This window comes from Motacilla alba, chromosome 1, assembly GCF_015832195.1.
Source record: "Motacilla alba alba isolate MOTALB_02 chromosome 1, Motacilla_alba_V1.0_pri, whole genome shotgun sequence".
NCBI classification, from domain to species: Eukaryota; Metazoa; Chordata; class Aves; order Passeriformes; family Motacillidae; genus Motacilla; species Motacilla alba.
The window spans coordinates 29039088-29063048 of NC_052016.1; the positions used below are offsets into that span (position 1 = coordinate 29039088).

The window sequence follows — 23961 nt, forward strand, 5'->3', positions numbered from 1 at the left end:
GAAGAAGTCTCTACCAGTGATTTTGGGAGAACAAGGCAGTAGTGTTCATGTTAAATCAGGAAAACAAAATTGTGGGTCAAATAACAAAGCTATGTTATGTCAGGTTTTCCATACTAGGTTTTAAAGGCTTTTTTGCGGATTAGACAATGCTTCATATGTACATCAGTTCAGATATGCAAGCTTACTGCACAAAGCTCTAGCTGTTGCTAGTGTTGCAGAGCAGGGAGTCAGATTTTGAAAGAAGCTGTATTAGAAATACTTCAGATCTAGAAGAGTGAGTGTGCAGCTTGGCAGAAAAAACCTGCTCTTGGCTTATTTTCCATGGGGGTTACTAACATATCTCAGAGGGTGGGCATTCAGAAAAGCAAAGTGGAAAATAATTTGCTCTCAGTATCTGCCCAAACAATCTTCAGTTTCATAACTACTTGTATTCTTCAAGCACTTCTAAGCATAGAACACAAACCGCACATTTTTATAAGGTTATCCATTTAATAGTTGCCTTTTCCTTTAGTGTAATTGAGCAAATAATAAACCAACTTGTTCAGACATGAGCAGTGTTAGACTGAGCAGAAAACAGTCAAAAACTGATCTTGGCACTAAATGGGCTGAAGCTGAAAGTATTTGTTATCTTTGGAAGGTATAGGTAGCTGGAGAACTTGCCAGGTATGATGAACTTTCCTCTCTTCTGTTACAAGATGCGTCTGTGGGTCAGCTTCAATTTATTGGAAAGAAATTCCATGAACTAACTATTTTCCTTCTGATACTGAAAGGCACAGAAGTTGCAAGGCTTATCTCTGCTTTGTGATTAGTGAGGGCTGATCCACTGAGGTGGATTCTGAAGCATTATGGTGAGTAGCAATGACCTTCCTTCAGAGGACTCCAGTAGTCAGATAAGAGCAAGAGACCAGGATTGTGGAACAGGCTGGAACACTACTGCAAACCTGTCCCTTACAGAACTGGTGACACAAACGGGCCATTCTGAAACAGCCCAGCCACGGTTTGTATCTGAAGCACCAGGTAGTTTTTCTGACTTGGGCTGCATCTGGTGGGTGGCTTTGTACAGGGCTGAAACAGATTTACTAAACTAAAAGGAAATTTTTTTGGAAGCTTTTTAGTCTATAGCCCTCAGCAGTAGACTTGTCCATGAGGAGCTCAACTTCCTTTTAGAAAGAAGTGTTCCCCAAGTTTTTAAAACTTTGAGGTGAGCAGTGGCTTTACAAGGAGGTCACATCCTTCCACATGCAGATTTCTTTAGTCTTATATTGAGTTCCATGTAGGCAAAATATAGATAGGCAAAATTTTATTTTTATATAGAACAATGAATTTTATTTTTATTGTATTTTGGTTTTGAAATTTTATTTATATATGGATTACTTTGTACATTAAAAACTTAGATAAATTTTATGTACAATTGCATATTTCTGTGTACTTAGTAGATTCTTTATTCAGTGTGTGGTTTGTATATATAATAAAGATGCAGTTTGGAAGTCATTTCTACAGTAGTGATCAAGAAAAGTTTAAACTCTTAACGTTGGGTGTTAGAACACTGAAGTAGATTTCAAGTGACAAACTGACAGTATAGATTAATTCTTGAATGCTTGAAAATGCAGCAGATTCTAAGCTTTAAAAAAAAAAAACCTGCAGTTTTGTTTCAACTTAATACCTTAAGTTCGCTGTTGTCAGACACTGCAACTTAAGCACTGCAGTGGGCATTTTGGACCTAACCACTCTGGAATTCCCTTTCAGTGCATTAAATGTATTGAATGAACAACACCGAACTTGAGTGAGTGGACAAAGGGGGATGGTGTCAGCATGCCAAACCCTTGTAGAGCTGTCATCTCTTGAGATATTCATAGTCTTCTAGAATGTCTGATTAACATGAGCGTTTGCAAACACATTAGATCTTGTTTAAGTAGTGACACTTTGAAACACGTGTTCTTTTTTAAATCTCCTTTTTTTTCCCCCCTCCTTAGTTGAACCTGTTGTGAGCTTAACAAAAGGACCAAACCCTCTAATAGATGGTGCAAATAGGACAGTAGCAGCCACCTGTACAGCAGCCACTGGAAAACCTGCTGCGCAGATTGACTGGGAAGGAGGCCTTGGTGAAGTGGAATCCACCTCTACTTTGTTTCCAAATGAAACAGTGACAGTTGTAAGCCACTATGTGATTGTCCCTACACGATTTGCAAGAGGAAGACACATAACTTGTGTTGTGAGGCACCCTGCCTTTGAAAAGGAGATGCGATACCCTTACGTGTTGGACATACAGTGTAAGTATTCTGTGAGGGAATTACTCCTGGTTTGTATCTTGCAACTTCCCCTTAATCAGTGTGCACCTTCCATGGGAAGGAGATGAGCACTTTATGCTTCAGGAAAATGGAAACTGTATAGAAAGACTGTGATAAGAGGCAGGTCAGGCAGGAGTAAAAGCCTATGGTCTCTGTATTGAAAATAAAGTCATGGAGCTAGAATGCTGTTACATTTCTACTGTTTTGGATATTGAATCATGGGTAAACATGAGGGTTGATCCAAAAGTTGTTTATAGTGTCTTACAATTTCAGCAGTATCAAAAAAGAATGCTAATGAAAATTCATGTATGAAATGCTAAGTTGAAAATAGGTCTTGTGGTGTTCAGTAAGTTACTTTCAGATTATTCACCAAGCTTTGTCAACTGTAACTAGCTCAAGAAAACAAGAACATAATACATACATGCCTAGTGTTTGTTATTCAGCTTCAGATTGCTCATATAATTCAAACCTACACCAGGCTTCTTTAAAAAATGGATGGCGTTAAGACAGGTAAGTTTTAGGCATGTGGTCCCTTTTTGTTAGACAATGCATATATGAACAAAACCAGCTATTTTCACGTTGTTCCTTTGGTGTCTTGTCTTGACTGTGTGCGGCTTTAAAGTTCCTAAATCACAGAAATCTGTCAGTTCAAGTAGAACAAATGTAGTGGTTGGAAAAAGTAGGCTTGGCTATTTTGATTTGACTAGAATTTGATTTTGGCTTGGTTTTGTTCTGTTTGGTAAAGAGTCACTTATTTTGGCATAAAATAGTGATTAACACTGCTTTATTTTATTGTCTTGGAATAAAGTTCTAGATTGGAGGGCCATTGATACAGAAATAAAACTGAAGAGGATTTGTATTGTCTCAAACAGTGAATAAAATCATTGTTTTCTGTTGAAAATGAAGTGAGGGTGCAAGCTAGTCTTCAATATTTTCATCTGAGATTGGTGTTAATGCATGTTTCAGAATTCCTAACAAGGTTGTAATAGTAAGGTACACAGCACGAAGTGAAAAGCAGTGTATGCTCTTCAGTCTTCCCTGACACTTACTAGCTTTTGCAACTGCTTCTCCATTTCAGCTCCAGAGCTTATCCCAAATCATACTAGTTTGTCTGTTCCTTGGCTTTTAAATATTTTTCCAGTGCCTCTCTGAAATCACCTCCTGGCTTTTTAGAGCCATAACATAATTCTACATTTTGATGCCAATGGATAATTTAATCTTTATAGTTAGCATCTGTGAACTTTTTGGTGATTTCTTAATTACCTGGTTTCTCCCAAGGTTGTTTGCTGTATCTTTTTAGTGAGAAGTAGTTCTAAGTTATCATTCCTCCTTCATGAAAAATGAAACTGATTCATTTTTTCTGAAGTCCTCTCACTTCCTGAAGGTGCTGTGTGGTTGCTGAAAACACACTGGAAAAGTTGCCCCGATTAAAGCAATTTGTTCACTGCTGCATATTAATGTTATAGTTTGGAAGTATATCATGCTTTCTGTATATTTTGGTGGTGGGCTTTAAATTAAAAACAAAAAGGCAACCAACATCTAAAGCAGACACACATAAAAAAACAAAACAGGGAAAAAGTGCCTATCTGTTCTATCAATCTTACATGTGATTCGCTTTTAATGTAAAATTTGTGATTGTTCATAGATGAAATCTTTTTTTGTCAGATGCTCCAGAAGTTTCAGTAACTGGCTATGATGGAAACTGGTTCATTGGAAGAGGAAATGTTCAGCTTAAATGTAATGCTGATGCAAATCCATTACCTATGGAATTTATGTGGACCAGGTAAATAATTATGAAAAGGGACTAGCCACGTGATTCAAGTGGTATAATCACTTTGCTTACAGTAAATGCATGTTTTGAAAACAAAGAGTATATGACTTGTCCTGGTCATATTAGTTTCAGCCAGCTTTTTAAAGGGAGAATACAAGATGTGTGTTTGTATGAGTACAGGTGAGTGGATATCTTGTAAATTTATGTGCCTAAACAGTTTGTCATTACTCTCAGGGTAAAGTCTCTCTAGTTACTCAAGGTAGATTGAGTTCAGTGTGTTGCAGCATGTAGAGCAAAGACCAATAACTCTAATCAGGATCCAACTATTATTTCCATATGCCTCTAATGAAAAAATTTTAAAGCTTACATATCATCCACATTTCATGAATCTGTGGACTCCTATCCCAGGCTTAGCTCAAAATCACTGTGATGAGAAATTTCAGCACATAAAAATTGCTGTGTTTAAAAAAAGCCCCTAACAGCAGTACCATCTGCTTCTTCAGATGCACTAGGTTCTCAGTTCTCTCATTTGAATTTGAAACATATGTAAGAACTAATCAATACTACCAATGTTCACAATTCTAGAAGAAATGAGCCTATTTAAATAAGGTCATTTAAATGACCCTTTAAAGTCATTCAAGCTTCAGAGATCACTGTTAGACTTCCTAAACTTAAAATGGAAGAAACTTTTATAGGAAATCTAAATTTTCTGGAATAAACCTGGTGTGCCTTTCTAAGCAACAACAAAACCCATCCAAAAACCTGTAGTATTGGTGAATAAGAAACTTCATATGTAGGGGGAAATCCATATAAAAGAAGGGTAGCTTGAGCTTGGAGAAGTAAGTACTGTGTTGAACTGTGTGCTGTTTGACTGGTGTCAGATTACAATAGGTAGCAGAACTACCTTACCAACCAGTTTTATCCCTTGGAATCCAAGATGGCATTGTATTTACTGGGATAGTGATGTTTTCATGGTTAGTAATATTTTAAAATATTGCATGTATGATAATTTTATTAGGATAGAGCTTTCAAACCACTTGACTGTTTTTATAATGTTTCTTGAAATAAATACTTCTGGTACTATGAATTATGAAGTAGGTGCCTGATGACTTTTATCAGCTTGATGTGGCTGAAGCAATTCTGGGCAATCATCACAGCAAAGGACTAGGAATGTTGTCTTGAACCACATTTTCTGAAGATTGCATTTAGTGTTAACTGTGAAGTGTTTGTTTCTTTTCCTTTGAGTACCTGTTTTAAAGTGATGGTTGCCTTTTTGTTCAATACTACTTAAAAGAAATCACGCTTGCTAAATGCTTTCAAGATACTGTTATCTAGGTTGAATATTGGTTTAGGCCTGCTTGGCTGTTAATAGGTACTTAGATAAATCAAAATGGATTTCAATGGCATGGAATTACACAGGTGTTTAATGGACAGTTGGCAGCTATGTTAGAATAGTTCCAGGGCCTTTGCCCTTTTCCCTTTTTCTCCTGTGTTTACACAGTTGTTACTGCAATCTCAGGCAGAATTGTACAGGGAAATGATAGACTTAGAAGAGTCAGTTGATAAAAAATAATTTTTTTTTAACCAGTTGTTTCCCCAGGTGTACCACCAAGTACCACGTTCCATTTCAGTGCTGTAGTTTAGAAAGAAGAGTGATGGGAGATAAGAAAAGGAAGTTCAGGAGAGGAGAAACTGCTTAAATTCTTGCTTGGAAGTTCTAGTCAAAATGTCCTCTAAATTAAGAATGTGTGGACAGAAATATCTACTGGATGCAAATGAACAGGCAGCTAATCCTGACAGGGAAGTGCTTCTTAGTTAGACTGTTAGTTTTCAGAGCTTGGGTTGTCTTGTTCCTCCAAGTTCTTTCGAGATGCTGTTTTCTTAGCTGTAGTAGTGTTGATTTTAGACAGCTTGCTAGTTCCAGCAGATCTGACATTTAAAGCATTTGGCCCAGAAATTAAATACTGAGTAAACCTTCAGGTGTACCCTGAGAATATTGAAGTAAAGCCCACTGGAAGTATCAAAGCACAGAGAAAAATTTATTCTATAGATTATTTGCAATATTGTTTTAAACTCCTTCTGTTTAAACTAGTTGTAAATATACACATTTGAAATATGACTGTTCTTTTAGGTTGGATGGACAATGGCCTGAAGGACTGTTGGCTGTTAACAATACTTTGCAATTCAGCAGCCCTTTGACTTATAACTACACTGGGACTTACATCTGTAAGGTGACTAATGCCCTTGGTCAGAAAAGTGATCAGAAGACTATCTACATATTAGGTAAGTTTTACTTCTTAGCAAAGACAGTATGTTAACTTGGAACTTTTTTTTGTCAGTGATTGAATTAGCAAACTGAAGAGCCAGTTGTTGCATGAAATAAATGAAAAAATGTATGCTTTTTGTGTGAAAAGCCATTGAAAGTGTGGATTTAAAAGCTACAGCACAATTTGGGATTAAACTGACTCTTGAATAGTAACATACAGTGGAAATTCTTACGGTTAAGGTAATTCTGAGATGATTATTTTCTCTTGGTAGTTAAACTAACGTTTTTTTGTTAACCTGTGTTTGACAAGACACATTGACTGCAATAAGTAGTACCTTGTCTGTAATAAATTGAGAAAGCAGATGTTAGTGGAAGGGGAACAACTACATTTAGAAAAGCTAAAGATGCTGTTTTAAGGAAGTTAGGGTTATGTTCTGAATGTGTGCATTTTACACCAGTTACTTGTGTCATTTTCTTGGGGTGGAGATACCCAGTAATCATCAAGTTAAATACTTCATGCAGAACTCTTGCTGATCTACTTAGTACCATATAGCGAATTTGTGTGTCTGTGTAGCACTGCTGTTGTTGGAACGCACATCCTTGCATCATTAACACATTGTAATTAATGTTTTACTGTGACACCTTTTTTGTGAAAGAGCACTATGACTTACAGTAAGTGTGAATACTTCTATACAAGTGTGGAAAAGCTGTTCGGATTTCCATAAGGGATTAGGTAAATTAGCTTGATCAGTAAATGCTAGTATTATAGGGGTTTTGAAGGAAGATAATGGACATGAAAATTAAAACTTCATTCTGTTGTATTGTGTTGCTGCTTTTCAGTAAGTTCTTGACATAAGTTATTTTATTAAGCAAATTAAGTGTCAGAGCACATGTTGGCCTTTTAGAGAATTTAGAAATGGTGGATACAAACATAGATGACTTCTTTATTAAAACTCCACATGAACATTTAAGAGTTAAAATGAGAATGAGAATATAAGACTTAAACTATAAGTACAAGGTGTTTGAAACCACATCAGTCAGAATTCACTTTTGACAGTTTTCTGCATCTTTAGAATAAATGATAAGTTGAAGTCAGTGATATAACTACACTGTAGGCCACTGTGGAAAGCTAGTAAGTTCTAATTAACTGTCTAGTCAATGAGCTAGTTAACTGGAAATTTATAAATAGTTTGAGACAGTTGAATTACTTGTAAATGACTTAATAGCTAGAATTTCATATAATTTAAAAAGACTTGAAGTGCTGCCAATTGTTATGAAAGTTATTTCTGTGACAGTTACTTTTGGATGTTTTGGTTCTAAGGCTCCTTCTATGGAGAAGACGTCACGGCTGCATAGCAGTCTCAAAACAATTACAGAAACTGGCACATTGTAAAAAAATCAATTAAAAAATTAGAAAATCATAATTAAATAGGGTGAAATGTTCAATTAGAATATAACTTTCAAATACACTTGCTCAAAAAATAACAATGCAGTTTAAAGCTCTGTTCTCAGCCCTATTCTATCTCTAAGGATTGGGGAAAAGTTTTTTCAAGTCCACGATTATTCAAGTTGTCACTTCTGTAAATGGTATGTGCTGTAAATAGATCTCATGCTTTTTGACCATGACTTTCATGCACGAAAATTAAAGGTTTTCATTCAAATTACGGTTTCAACCAACAGACTAAAACAGGCCAACCAGGAAATCATAATATTTCTTAAAATGAATCAAGTTCTTGAAAAGCAGGGTAGGCATACAGGCTAGTTGGGCAGTGGTGATGGTTTATGTTCTAGCCTAATGCAAATCTTAGAGCTTAAACTAGCTCAGTGCAGAGATAATTAAGCTGCAGCAGTTGACCTTTGTTGTGAACTGATGGACACTGTTTATGTGTGTGCTGCTTTTCAGCTGTGCTCAGCAACTTGGTTTTACTGTAGCAATTTAACTGCAATTAGCAAACCTTGGCTTTTTTCAGGGAGCAACAAAACTGAGCCTCACTTAGTGTGCAGAATTGTATCGTGTCATGGTTCTGCCAGTTAGGTTCACCAGTAACAATAAAGGTTTTAGCTGTCAGTAAATTTCAGTCTTTAAAAGTGTTATGTTGATCATGCTGACAAAATGATTAAAAGCACTGTGTATAAACTTTTTGTATACAGGAGACTTGGTAAAAACAGGAAAGGTGAAGCAATTATTAGTGTAACACCTGTATTGTTTTCAGAAACAAATACTAAGTATATTCTGTTGTAACTCTTAAGAATAACTTCTCAAAGTGATTGGTTCTTTAATTGAAATGCCCTTAAATGATGCAGGGTGGGCAAGTGACTAATAATCAATCCACTTACCACCTGTAATATATGACTTAACTCACCAGGTGTCTATTAATAGTAAACATGGCAGTGATGTACTGTAGAGCAATAAGCTGAAATAATCAATTAGCTTATTTTTCTGTCTTTGCTCTTAGCCACTGTATAAAACTTGGTATAAATTTTGAACTGAAACTTGGAAGTTAACAGACAAAGCTGTATGATCGCACCATCTTTTAAATTTTAATTATGAAGCTGTCAAAAAGGACTTATGAAGTTAATGCTTCTGAACAGTCACCATGCTCATAGTTGTTACGCTTTTTAACTGCTAGGAAAAAATACCTGTTAAGTTGAAATGTGTTGTAGGTTTGGAATGTAAGCTGAGCAAAAGATTGGTTTTGGTCCTGATATTCATTGTTAAAAAAGTCAAAGCTATATTTTTAATAAGTTCTGTTGTGCTCCTAAATCTTGTTAATATTCCTGAAGTGAAATACAAAAAATTAAAGCAAAGTAGTTGACAGGAACTAAATAGTATCTTCAGCTTCCAGCTTCAGGAGATTCTACATCTTTATAGGAATAGAGAAATACTCAAATAGTTTTTAAAGTGTAATACTTTTTATATTGCATTTAAGGCACAGCTATTTTTGCAGTTTTTATTAATTCAATGATGTAAAGCTAAACTTTTTCCATAGTTGTCCAGCAAAAGCAAGTCATGCTCCTAGTGGAGTTCAAGCATTGAAGTAAGTTTTCCAAAACATGCTGTCAGTTTGATATATAAAGCTCTTCCTTGTACAATATTGATTTACTCAGTTTTCTTACAGAAGGAATTGAATTTTGTTTTCTTGACTCTGTGTTCTTTCACCTTCATGCTGTTTACTGAGGCTTTCCTTTTCTCCCCTTGCATGCGAGAGGTAACCTGTGAGGTTTGCATTAAGGTTGGGACATACTTCTTCTGTCATGACAGCCTTTGGAAGAGATTACTTTTGTTAAAATTAAAGCCAGCCTTTGTTAGGCAGGAATCCTAGAAAGGTGTTTTTTGTAAGCACAGGGGTCACCTTCTTGTAGAGTGGACACTGTGAGGATTAACATAGCAGAGACTGATCACTGGTTTTAGGTTTTGCTGCTTCATTTATAAACCTCTGTTCTGAGAGCGCCTTGTGAATACGGGCACTCTTTTAATTTCTAAATTACGTATCGGAGGGTTGTTGACAAACGGCTCTTTAGCAAAGGGCTTTTGCTCCCTGATCTAGCTGGCTTTGAATTTTCAGTGGTCTTCCTGAATATTCTTCCATGCTGGAGGTTATAATAATAAGTTTCTCTTGTGTCCCAAAAAAATACTAGTCTTTTATTTGGTGCATGAAAATCCCAGCTAGAAACCAAAAAAGCACATTGAACTTTGAAAGTCGATGATTGATGAGAGAAGCTGTTGGTACCAATATTAGTATTATGCTGCCAAAATAGAGGTGGGGGAGCACACACTGAAAATAATCCTAAGGAAAATGTTTAGCTCCTGTGTGGAACCTTTGTAGGCAAGACACTGTGGGGAGAGTGTTATGCAGTATCCTCACTGTTTACTTGACATTAGAGTAGCAGTGGTTGGAGAAAGAAAGAAAGAATGATAAATTTCCAAATCATTTGCTTTCAGACATTGAGTTGTCTTCCATGGAAAGCTGACTTTCCCTGCTGTCATAAAGGAGTTGCTACATAAGATTTTCAGCAGTTGAAAGAAAGAGCTAATTTTTAAGACTTAACTGCACAGAATAATTATTCCATTTTTAAGTACTAAGGATATTTTTAACATCTAAGGATAATTTAGCAAGAACAGCAAGTCAAGACACATTAGTATGTATGTATCTGTGCAAACATACAAGTAATACATACACAGTCAGGTACTTGCCACTCAGTAAAATTACGTGTGCAAAGAGAGATCTTGTAATTTGTTCAAAGCCAACTCACTTGTGGATTAGAAGTAATGGACAGTAGATCCTTGTCTTGTAGGAGGCGAAAAAAGGGGACATTTGCATCTTGAATGGTGTGGGATTGTTTTTTGCAGATAGAGAGGACTATTTTTGGCCACTCAGTTGTGGCTTTTGGAACCAGACAGACTTTGTCTGTGTTAACACCCAACAACTCTCCAAGGAACCTTTCCTTCCAAAAGTTTGTTTCTGTAATGCTTAAGTGACAAATAACCCAAGTAAATTGTGGCAGCATTGAATTATCTTACCTGTTGTAGAGCTGGTCACTTTACCTCTCAAATACTTCATAGTGGGCTAAATCCAAAATGGTTTATGGTTGAAGAGTATTGTGTTCTCTTGTTGGTTTTATTTTTTAACAATGATAAGCTGATAATACTGAGACAAGATTTAAAAATAAGACTTCAAAGATTGTGGTCCGGTTTTTAGGGATGATTCATCCATCTCTTTCTACTTTCTTCTCTCTGACACTTGACTTATTGTTGGCTATGAATTGGCACCAGAAGCAGAGGTGAGTCCCAGAAATTTGAAGGATGTGGTACAGCAGGAGGATTGAAGCAGGGAGATGTAGCATTTGGGATGTGAAACATGTTATGTAAGTTGGATGCCTCTACTGAACTTAATGGTAGAAACTCCCATGCCCAGGATAAGTTGTTGGTATTGTAAGAGCTGAGAAAACTATATCAAGAATAGTCATTTAAGGGAAAAATAAAAATAGCAAGCTGACACTGTTGAAAGTTGGTACTGAGTTTGATGGGAAACATCTGGAAAACAATTAAGAGTGTGAAAACTAAGCAGTGCACCGGGACCATGGTCCTTTAATTTGAGGTGGTATCAGAGCTTCATTTGAAGTCAAGAGCAAGTCTTGCTTTTATTGGCAGAAAATTGTGTCAAAGGCTTTGAAACCAGCTAGGAAATGGAAGGAAACAATTCACTTGCTATATTCATACCAGAAACTTGGATTTTGCTTTGTTCAATTATGTCTCTTATTTAATGGGGGTGGTAGCTATGTAAACGTAGAAGAAATTTTGTTGGGGTCTTTGCTTGTCGTCATCATTATTGCAGGGTATGTGTAATAAGGATTTGAACAGTCCCCAGAACATAGTAAGAAACAAAAACTGAAATCAAGATGTATTTAAACTAAACCCAGGTATTTTCCAGAATTTCTGCTATTTTCAGCTCCCTGACCCACGTGGATATTTTAATATGTTGTGCTTTGTGCAGCAACAGAAGCCTACATCAGTGAAAGAGACAAGAGCTGTTAAACACTGGGTATGAAATAAAGTGTTAAAGGAAGTCATCAGTAGGAAATTGTTGCTTTTGAATAAAGTGCCATATGAAACAAAATTTAAATTATGCCCTTAATGTTTTGTGGAAAGCATTAAGAACTCAAACATGTATCAGTGATTATATGAAATATTAAAGAACTTGCTGAAATGAAATAATATTGTCTTTCATAGCCACAGATATGAGTGGCATTTTCTTGATTTGGAGATGACATTTGGGATGTTATTTGCAAGCAAAATGTTATCAGGTGGACATAAAACTTTGACATTCCTCATTTTAAAGTTGTTCTCCATTTGGGAAATTTGCTTGGTACAGGAAGAAAAAAAAAATTCGTTTTACATTTAGAAAGCTCTGAGTGACATCAGAAGTGAACTCACATATTCTTAGTTGTAATTGGTCTTATAAACAAGAAGGGACAGTTTTAATTTTGTCATTCTTCAACAATAAAAAGTACCAAAATAAATAAATCTTAGACCTATCATGGTTATGTATTGCAGGAATACATATGAACAAATGCTGAATTGATCCTGTGTTTGCAATTTATTTAATATGTTAATTAGTGCTTGTTGGTAATGCAGCTGGACAGCCTGACAACTGGTGGATGAATGGGAAGTTTTGAAGGAAATACTCTTTGTAAAACACTGCATTTCTAATATATTAATAAGATTGTAATTGCCACTGTGCTTATTTCACAAATACAATGGTAAAATTTGCCAGGATGCAAATACTGCATCCTTGTGCATGTGGAGAGATAAGACTAAAGACCTCAGTATCAGAAGCAAAACAATTACAAAGTCAAATAATTAAAGCCAAACAAGTATATATAGCCTGGAAGGATTTTGCTGGTACTGTTTGAAATTGTGTTTTAAGGTAGTAAATCTTGTGTCTTAAGCAAATACCTTTTCAAGGAAGAAGGATTTGAACTTCATGACCTAGGGATATGTGGGACATAGAACCCTGGTAAACTTAGATTCTTTAATCTCTACTTCTTTGTTAAATTACCAAACTCACTCTAAGTAAATTTTTACTAAAATCATAATCTGAATTCCTCTTACTCATTTCGGTAGTGCATCTTTCTTGTTCAGTTTCCTGTCTTCTGTCAAATTAATTCCATTTATGCATAGTTCCCTAATGAACCATCACTTTTTACATAATTAAGGAATAAAATTATGCCTTTTGAAAAACTGTGTAAAACCTTACTTATGTCATGCTTAAAATGTTGCATTCAGCAGCAAGGTGTGTAGTAATCATGACAAATGTGAGAATTCTGTCTAGTATGAGAAAATTGTATGTGTGTCTCTGAGCGGTGAGATTAAAAATCATATTTATGGCTATTTAATTGTGATTTGTCAAATAACTGAAAGCTTGACAGAGATCTAGTTCTATCTGGTTTACTTTTTGTGGTGGTAAATTTAGGGTGCTTCTGTGGTGGTAGTAGTGGTGGTAGTAGTGCTTTCATGAATCTTGCTTATGGGCATTTAACTGAATTACATGATATAATGAACTACTTGGTTGTCCATGCAATAGTCTCTCTGAAAGGTTCAAGCTATAATAACATGTTTAGAATTCCTTTTTGATTTAAAAATAGTTAGCTTGCAATGGGCAAGGTAAAAAGTAACTTCTTTTCAGCGTGGCATAGAAAAAAGAAGTGGAGTTGTATATAATATTGTGGTTGATTGGTATCATGTCAGTGTCATCAGCCCATCACATGGAACCTTGCCTGCAATAAAGATGCATACATCTCCAGCAGACCTAAAGAACAAAGGAAAAAGCTGCATGCTGGAGAAGCTTGATATCTGGCAGTCTCTTGTTTACCTGTATAACTTGACATGAAATCAGTTTATATTTTATAATGAGGAATCAATATGGAAATTTCTTTGTGCATGAAGGATCAGATGGCTTATAGAAGGAATGCATATATATAATTTTTGGTTCAAATGTTTCAATTTTTTAATGCTTTAAAAACCTGAAGGCTCCTTGCTCAACATAAATGTTACTTTGAGATTAATACATGCCATTTTTAACTATGCTGCTTTCACTAATTCCAAGGTGAGGCTGAGTTAGTTTTATTAATGAAACAAATGTTTTTGGAGACAATAGCTTAAAAAACAGTAGTTCATGTGACTGAGTGCACAACTTATGGTTTTTCATTCTTATATTCAGTGCCCTGAATTATTTCTGAAGGGGGAATTTAATGTGGACTAATTGACTCTGTGATATAATTAATTAATTTGATCCAGAATTCCCTATGGCTGGATGGAAAGTTAGAGGACTGCTTGAGTTTTTCCTCCTTGGAGGAGTTAAATAATGATGATCAGTCAACATCTGAGTAGAAAAACTCCATCTCCTTACTTTGAGGAGGGCAAATTGTGTACCTGAAGGTTATTTTTATTTTGTTCGCTCCTCATACTTTCTGTACTGCTGCAGCTTAATTCCAAACCATGTGTAAGGAAGCTAATTCAAAGCTTGTGAGTAATTTGAAACTTCTACAGTGCCATGAACTTGAGAATGAAAAACTATTCTTGTAGAACATACCCATCAACTTTGCTTTCTTATAAACCCTTAACTGATTTAGCTTGCATTGACATTCTGTGCCTTTTCTGTGTCTTGTCTACTTCTTTGCTCTTTCCATTAGATCCTCCTACTACTACCACTCGACTGCCCACGGTTCCCTGGCATCCTTCGACTGATGGCACCACAGGTTTAGCAACAGAACCTAGAATAATAAATTTCCCAACATCCACCTTGCCAACAAAGCAAGACGACACTTGGGGTATCGTTGTTGGTTGTGTGGTGGGTGGGGTTCTTTTGCTGATGCTTCTTGGTACTCTGGTTGGAGCTGTCTATTATAAGAGAAGAAAGACGTTCCGTGGTGACTACTTTGCTAAGAGCTACATTCCGCCATCAGATATGCAAAAAGAGTCCCAAATAGATGTTCTTCAGTCAGATGAAATGGGTTCTTACCCTGGCAGTATAAAAAAAGAAACAAAGCACCCAATGAACTTAATATCTAAAGATTATTTAGAAGACTCTGGAAAACCTGAGTTGAACAATGTAGACAATACTAACAGGTACCAGGACCGTTATGAAAGACCAATGGATTACCATGAAGGTGGAACATTTGGAATGGGTTTTATGCATGGTGAATTTTATGAGGATGATGACTTTGTTTCTCACTTAGATGGTGCGGTAATATCTCGGAGGGAATGGTATGTGTAGTGACCACTGAAAACTAAACTTGTACCTGCAGTTCACTTCATTGGCTGGTCCCTTTCAGATTGTTTATACTTACACAAGAGGAGGAATAAACTTTTTGAAACTTTTCTTTGAGGGTTTTTATATTGTGACTTGACACAATGGAAATACTGAATCTGGGGGAAATGTATTTGAGCTGCTTTTTTTTCCCAATGCTGTACTACTGTTTGAGTTTCAATGCAGAGTGCTTATATTGGTCTATGTCAGAGTTTAAAAAAAAAGGCTAAATTAAAGTTGCCATTCAATATTGTTTAAGAATTAAAAGTGGCTGTCTTGGCTCTCTGATTTAAAAATAAGTTTACCCAAGGCAATGATCAAATATAATCTTTGGGGGCTTTGAATTACTGCAATCTAGGTACCATCTACAGTAAACTTAATGCTTCTGTATAGCAAATACCTTACCAATTAAAATGAGTTACAGTAGAATGAAAGCTTTGTTTTCTAGGGTTATTTCTGCATAAAAATGAATACCTCTTAGCATTTTAATGAGCCTTCTTGTAACTATATACGTAAAAGTTAAGTCATTGCACTGAAACTAACTTATGAACAACATTTTGAGGAGTAACTGAAACAGGTCAAAGGCTTGTATTTGAATAAGATGAAAAGTTATTTTTTTATAGTCATTGATTTCTAAAGCTTACTCTAGTGTCTGTATATATACATACAAGGAGGTGTTTTGTTAGGCCTGTAATTGGCAGGGTGTCAAAACTCATTAATGCATACAAGATGCTCTTTGCAACTTCACAGGGTGCAATTTTTGAGACCTGTTCTGGAGGCTTTGTGGGAATCTTACCATTGAATTTAAAAACTGGTTAATTGGACATAACTAAGGAGAAAACACCCATATAGATTCCAAAGCTGGAGGCTAGTGTGAATATGCTTATTTTCCCAGGTGTCAAAAAGCATTAGCGTTTCTATGGCCAGAAGTTAAAACAGCGGTTTTGTGCTGCTTCCAACTAAGTTACAATACCTGCTTTGAAGAGGGTAGCCAGAGTTTCAGATTATTTGTAGGGAAGTAAACACTTGCACTACTACTTCAGGTATTGAAAACGCACTCTTCAGTGGTGCAGCTACAGGGTCTATGAAATAGGAATTCAGTCTCTGTGCAGTCTCTGTACTGCACTGGATTTGTTTTCCCTGCAAATAATCCATACTGATTTTACATGTTCTTTAAAATGACGTTGTATCCATTATACATAGGAAATCTTGTCTGACGTGTGAAATAGTTCTACTTTATCTTGAGCAGATTCACCAAACTAAATCTGCCAATTATGTGAGGAGGAATGAAACAACTTCAGATGAATTGCAGAACAACAATGAATTCATAAGTAGAATATTAAATCTTTTGAAGTGCCATTTTTAAGTGTTTAGCTTGAGGAAATTGAAGCTGATAAGGCTCTATTGGTATTTGAAAACTGAAAAGGGAGAAGTCTGCTACTGTTGATGTGAAATAGGCTGCATAATTACAGCTGCTCCATGAACATTGATGCTGGAAGTTCTTTTCTGTCCTCATGATGTTAGGTAGCTTACAGCATTTAGAGCTTCCCAAATATAGTTATATTGAGTGTTGTAGACAATACACTGTGATTGCATATGACTGCATGTCTTTAAAAAAGATTAAGACAACAGCTTTATTTGAAATTCAAAGGGAAAAGCATCCCTAAACAACTTAAGTTTGGGTTAATGGAGTACTGATACATGATTGACCAAAGTCTCAAAAACAATAGCGAGTGATATTGTGGTTATCTGTAGTTGTGTGCAAACACAAGAAAACGAGTGAAATTTCTAGCAGAGGGTTCTGATCCAAATTATCTCTGGAATAAAGAGATTATACCTCTCTTCAAATAAAAACTTGATATATCATCTTTAAAAGATGGTTTTACTTGGAAATAAACATAACCATAAACCAGTTTTCCACATGGGATATCTTGCTTTTGTCTCTGTGGATTTTTTGCTTTGATTTTTAGAATATGTGTGTGTGTATATATATATATATATGTGTATATATATATATATATATAATTACTATGGGTTGAGAAGTTGAAATGTTCAGGAGTTGAAGTTATTAATAGGGATAGGGCTTACACGCGTTGCAATGTTTTGTACATTAAGTCTACTGTAAAAAGAATTGATTGTACGTACAAATGGCTGTTGCGTGAATAAACTTTTTCTTACATTCTGGAACATAGTTAGTGTTCAAAAGTGTTTTGCAGGTATGTTCTTAAAAATTGGAGATGGAAAAGCACAATGACCCCAGAGGCTGGATAGAGTAAACTAAAGTGTTTAAGCTGTTTGAGATGGGCTGTTTAGTATTCCCCTAAGAGAGTATAATCTTATAAAACAAGTGTTTACAGAAACTCTTTTAAGAAGATTAAGAGAATGATAGATGAAGGTGTTTACCATCCAAAACATTTGTTTTCAAGCACAGCTGATAAACTAACTAGGAATTGCATACTTCAAAGTAGTCTTTTTTTTTCATCCTTTTGTCTTTATTTGCTTTAACCATATTTCTTGGAGTTAATCAATTCCCATCTATTTCTGACCGTCTGGTGGTTAAAATGCTTTGTAGGTGGCGCCATACATGTTAGGTGCTCTCTGGCTTGTTCAGCTTGGCATGGTGGCGTGGGTGTATAATCATTCCACTGGTTAGACTGATGTTTTGCCAAAGCAATTTAAAAAACCAAATGAAGTGTGCCCTGCATTTAAGTTTCTGTGTGTCACTGTGCTGGGATATTACTATTTTTCCTGATGTTCAGAAGCAAATGGGTGTTTGGCATCTCACCCAAAATCAGACTCAATGGGTGGGCTTTGATTGAAAGTATAATACTTTATGATGTTTTAACATTATAGCAGAATTTACTAGAAGAAAAGGCACCATGAATTTAGAATGAAGCAGTCAAGGAACTCTTCTGATATAATCACAAGTCCAAAGCATCTTCAAGAATTCTGGACCTAAGAATGTATATTAGTTAATTGAGACTTGTTCACTTCAAGGAGAGTAAAGTGTACCCAGTGTAAACTAAACTTAAGCCAGTTAAAATGCAGTGGTTAGGTGACCCTTCCACTGATTCATGTGCCCATTCTTCAGAAAAAAATATGAATTATGCTTGTGTTGTAGTTTAAGCCCAGCTTGCAGCTAACCACAACACAACTGCTTGCTTTCCCCACCCCCATTTCCTCCCACCCTGGTGGAATGGGGAGGAGAATCAAAAGTAAAACTTATAGGTTGAGATAGGAACAGTTTAATAATTGAAAACAAAGTAAAATAAAATTATAATAGTAATGGATAATGAAAGGAGGGGAAACAAACAAGTGATGCACAATACTTCTTTCTGGGTAATTTCCCCAGTTTATATACTTGGCATGGTGTTCTGTGTTGTGGAATATCCCTCTGGCCACTTCAGGTGATCTGTCCCAATTGTGCTCCCTCCCAGTTTTCTTTTGTGCAGCTCCTTACTGGCAGAGAATGAGAGACACACACAAAATAAAAGTCCTTGACTTATATAAACACAACTTAGCAAAAACCAAAACATGGGTGGGTTATCAGCACTATTCTCATGCTGAATCCAAACCACTGTACAAGCTCCTGAGAAGAAATTAACTCTATCCCAGCCAAAGCTAGGGCAGTTTATAGTGTCCAGGCTGGTATCTGATGGACACATGGAGCTTATGCCAGGAAAGCCGATATATAAACCAAAGGTGGTATGTTGCATTCATCTTTGAGAAGCAAAATAACTTCTGCAAGTTGTTACTCTAGGACTTTATTCCTTAACATTAGGGAAGTCACAAAAAAAAAAGTTATTTCATTTTCTTAAGTTACTTAAATATACTTTGTGAGTGCAATCCCAGGGGAATATTCATGTCAGATCTTTGATAAGCAGTGAGGGAACAGGAATTGCTGTATTAGAGTGCAAGTCAAGTGTTATATTTTGGGTTGTTTTTTTTTTAATTGAGAGGTTTTGCTCAGCTTTCCAGCATACAGGCCGAACAGCATTAGAAATCTGAGGAATTGATAAATCATATTGCATAGTTTCAGGGTTTTTATCTGTGAATAAAACATACAGCTGAAGAGGTTCTCAAAATTTCCTTCAGTGAGAGATTAAATAGAGAATGGTTGTGTTGCATTTGAATAATAATAAAAGTGGACTGCTTTAGAAATACATTAAAGGTATAGAACTGTGTTAATTTTCAATTTCTTAGCTGTTAAATTTTCTGATTCATTATTCAGTGTAAATGAGAGCATCATTTAATGTACGCTGCTTAAATTTTGTAAGTGTTTAGTGCAACTGACATCAATTATTCCAATTGTGAAACTTTTTGTTGAGCCTGTTTGCACAAGTTTAAAGCACTGATGATTTTAAGTATGTTAGCAGCTTTTTCAGTTTTGAGACTTAAAAATTGATTTCTAAGCATAGTGAAAGGAGTGGCCTTTAAAGACTGACAAGTATGCTAATTCAGTATGAGGGTTGTTCAGCATTGGATTTGACAATGCTAAGGTCAAAAGAAAAATGCTGTAAAAGGAAAAAAAACAGTTTTTTTTCTCTCCCCTTATTAAAATTTATTTATAAAAATTACTTTCTTGTAGCTTGAAGTGTGAATTCCTAAAGATGATAGGTTGTCTTAGGGTTTGCTTTGATAGGTATAAGCCACGTATTTAGTGTTTGTTTGCATATTCATTGCTCCTAGTAGTTAGTATAAGGGTTTTTTTACCTTGATTTTAAGTTTTTCTTTTTTGTTTTCTGCAAACATAAGTGTCTTTAAAGAAAGATTGTCAATAAGCCATAGTTGCCCAGGTTTTTCAATTAACGCTTTGTTAGCTTATTTAAGTGCAAATCATATGTTTTGTAATGTCATCTTACCTTGAAATTGAGAATGAAAGCATGCTGCTAGTACTTAATAAAAGTAGTCCATAAATTTTTTTACATCAAAAATTTTGATTTCATGAACTCTCTTAATTCCCTCATTTGTTTAGTTAGGTAAGTGGAAGCAATACTGCAAAAGAGCTAGTGCAGGGCAAGGCTTTCTGTTTGGCAGTGGAAGGAAGAAGCATTTCTCAGAACAACACTGAAGTAGCTTATCTGAGTATTGAAAGTATATGAACTTCTTAAAGTTGTAATCTATGCTATCACATTGCAGATGTGCCCTTTAAACAGACATCTGTTGCTGTAGCAGGGGCTGTGATTGGAGCAGTCCTTGCTCTTTTTATCATTACCATCTTTGTGACAGTGCTGCTGACCCCAAGGAAGAAAAGGCCAGCCTATCTTGACAAAGTGTGAGTATGGGTTGGACTTTTTTTTTTTAATTCAGTTGAAAGCGATATGCAGAAAGAGTTTGTTCTGTACAGTAATTTAGGTGTCTGACTTAATTTAGCAGCTATTCAGCTTTTGTAATTTCAGGGCTCTATTTTCAGAGTACACAAATGTGAAATCACACATTTCTGAAAAAGAAATAAGGAAGGTAAGAATTACTTTGGAAGTAATATAGAGCTTTATCTCTTGAGAAGTTTGGGGTTTTTTGAAAGAAAACTATTCAAGAATTTAACTGGAGGACAAGAAAGGGTTCCCTCTTGACTGGTGCCAGTGACTGCTAGTTTATTGTAACTGCAGGTCTAACTTGCGAGTAAGTTGGCCATGCTTTGCAAATGTGAAGGCCCCCTAAAATTAATCCTGAAATGTTTGTAAAATTAGGCAAGATACAGGCTTACTGACTTCTTGTGCTTTCTGGAATGTTAGTTGTTTCTTCAAGTCTCTGGTACAGACGTGCAGCTTATTTTATTCAATGTGATCAAACAAAAAAGAAGGAAACAACAACATCTGAAAAGATGTCAGTTAAAGTGGATAATGTGTAGATTCTGTTTGGAACATGCATAAAAACATGACATGGGCTTAGAATATTTGTAAATATGGGTCTTTTTACATCCCATATTCAGTTTCTTAGATCCATATACAGTTAACACTAAAACTGAATGAGAAATGTTCCTCATATAGTTCAAGAGAGCTAAAGTAAAATAACTAAGAGCCTTTAGCAGAAAATAAGTTTCCTCATTTGCATTGGGCTAGCAAGATGAGTCAAGAGTCTTCTTTTGAACAACTTTTAACATGGTTTCTCTGAAATTCTGTATCTGAAGCTTATCTCTATGAATGATCTTAGACATTTAAATTATTTTATAAACACTTGCTTTCACTGAGAACGTTAAAATAGAAAAAGTCTTGCATGTAAGAATTGCTAGTAAGTCTTTCTCAAAGGCTTTTTAAGGGAAGGTTATAATTTAAAAAGTTGTTCAAGTTGTTATCTCGTAACTTAAAAACTATGTTAGATACCAGTAGTTTCTAATCCTCCTTAGTTGGAGTGTATGGGGGGAAGTTCAGTCTGCAATAAATAACAAATTCTGGATAGTGCTTTTCTACAAAAAGTGTGTGCCTGAATAATAGCCAGTGGTACACATATTCCATTACAATACATCACATCTGAATCATTGCTGACTGAAAGGTGTTTGTCCCTGAGTACTGAATGCTGGGTGATTTGGCAGTTAATATCTGACTGTTCAATTGGACTTCACAAACATGATGTGTCATATTTCATTCCCTCTTTACTACAGGATTGATCTTCCTCCCACTCACAAACCAGCCTCATTTGAGGAGAGAACATTGTCAGTGCCACAGAAAGAAGCCATGCTTCAGGTGAGTAAGTGTTTATATGCATCTTAAATTGACTTAGGGAAAGTGTTGACTTTGCTTTATTATGTTAACTTGGTCTGATTTTGCCTTCCTGGTAATATATGGAAACCTTTCAATGGTTTCACAGCCAAGCTGTTTCCTTATGTATGTGATATCTGAATCTCTTATCTGTAATGTTAAAGTCATCCTTAGAGGTCAGGAAACTTGTAGACAGATCATCTTGTATTTCTAACAGCCTTTGACAGACACAGCACCTTTTGAATTCGAAAAACCTGTAGTTGAATTCTGTGGTAAGAGAATATACATAGCTTTATAAAGCAGTCTTCATAAGAGGGAAAAATTATGCTTGGTAAACTTCAAAACTGACCTTATCAAAAGCTCCCTTGCTAGTAACAACTGCCATTCTTTTGAATTATTAATGGTTGAGGTGTAGGGATTCTAATGTGATTCGGCCACTGATGTGCCGAATCATAACACTGAGCTAATTAAAACAATCATTTGTTTATAAGAAATATCATTTTTCTAATACTATGGTGTATCTTTGCAGCTTTAAGGACCTATAAAAATCCTTTGTCATAGAGGGGGGGAAAAATCTTCACCTACCTTCAAGAAGGATTTTGATGGAGTTCTTAATAACATTAAAAAACATTCTTGTAGATTTTCTTTGTGATTGATGGTTACTAAAGTTCACCAAATATCAGTTGCTGATAAAAGCTTTCCTGATGACATAAGTGTTATAATGGGTAATACTTGTGTATATTGTTGCTGAGTGAAACAGGAAACTATTCTGAGATCCACTGCTGCAGCAGTAGTGGATCTAGTAGTAGCAGCCTGATGACTATAACATTGTGATCGTAGAAAACATTTTGTTGGCGTAAAGAATAATAGGTTTTCATCTTCTTACCTTAAAGGTGGTAAAGTACCAAAGATGACACAAAAGAACCAATGCTTTTCTGTGCTCAGGATGGGCATCATAGTTATTTCTTCTGTTACTAAAGTACTCAACAATTGCAATTTTTGATGATCATTCTTCTGCTAATATTTCTGCTTAAAGTATTTGAAAAATATTCTCTTGCTCATTGAATCAAAAGGTATGGTCTATCTGTATTGCCGCTATTTGGCAAAAATACAACACTAGGAAATGCAATTATTTGTTCTTTACAGAGCAACTTTTAAAGGAGGTAGACATAAGAGAATGTGTATTTTATTGCTTTCCTCTTCAGAACTTTGCTGTCGTTGAATTTTTTCTAGGTTGTGCTTACTGTGACTTCTGTTAATGGGTACTAAAGAACTTATGCTGAAGCTGGCTGTATTCTTGGAATGTTTAATTAAATGTGTTATGAAAATGTATTTTGTAAATAAGAGACAAAATCGTAAAGAGACTGAATTGAATATTTGTTTTCCACAAGTTAGATAAACAGAGTTTTAAGTTGTTTTGGGAGGAGAAAGATTCCCCTTCAGGTTAGGTGTTAACCAGACTTTATTTAAGAAATGGATGTTGCCACAACACTGTTAGTGTACCTGTCTTTTTCTCTCTGTGGAACTCCAAAACTGAAAAGAACTGGAGCTGGAGGCTGTCTTCCTAGCTGATACTGCCTCCAATCAGTATGTACTCTGTTATGCTTGAGGCAAGAGCTTCATTTTATCTAACAGAAATAAATGTCAAAATTCTAGCTTTAGCCGAGAAGTGATTGGTTGTATTGTTTTGGCGTACCAAGCCAACATTTGGATAGCTGAAAAGAGGCAAGAGAAACAAGTTAGCAGCCTGTTAGGATGTCTCATCCTGTGTGACTAAATGTCTGTACTTACCACTGTACTACCTGATGTTCCAATTGCTGTCATGCCTACCCAGAATGAGATGCCAGGTGAGCCTCTCACTGGGTAATTAAGATGTAAACTTCTGGATCTGCTAAAAAGAACTGTAGGGGAAGTGTCACTGCTTTGTCAACCGCAACAGATGATCAGTTCAACCTGAGTGGAAATGATAGGCTGCACAAAGATGCAAAGTAAAGAGTGAATTTAAATGGTGTCTGCATACTCACAATAACTTAAAATTGAAAGTAGTTTTATTCAATTTAGCCACATTCTGGTAAGTTGTTATAAATAATGTGCAAGTTTTTCAGTCATCTCTGCTGTTATTGTTCAT

General features: G+C 35.7%; 1 protein-coding gene across 4 annotated transcripts in view; it reads left to right on the forward strand.

Moving 5' to 3' along the window:
* The window catches only part of NECTIN3 (nectin cell adhesion molecule 3), a 66229-nt gene that overhangs the window by 29736 nt on the left and 12532 nt on the right, over window positions 1-23961 (forward strand). For 2 of the 4 annotated variants that reach the window (XM_038126934.1, XM_038126955.1), the window contains exons 3-8: window positions 1974-2270; window positions 3954-4071; window positions 6191-6342; window positions 14519-14656; window positions 20275-20410; window positions 21737-21818. In XM_038126934.1, the coding sequence (XP_037982862.1) occupies window positions 1974-2270; window positions 3954-4071; window positions 6191-6342; window positions 14519-14656; window positions 20275-20410; window positions 21737-21818 (923 nt within the window). Of the gene's footprint in view, window positions 1-1973; window positions 2271-3953; window positions 4072-6190; window positions 6343-14518; window positions 17323-20274; window positions 20411-21736; window positions 21819-23961 lie in introns of those variants that run through there. The other 2 variants (XM_038126946.1, XM_038126939.1) reach the window with 2 other exon arrangements.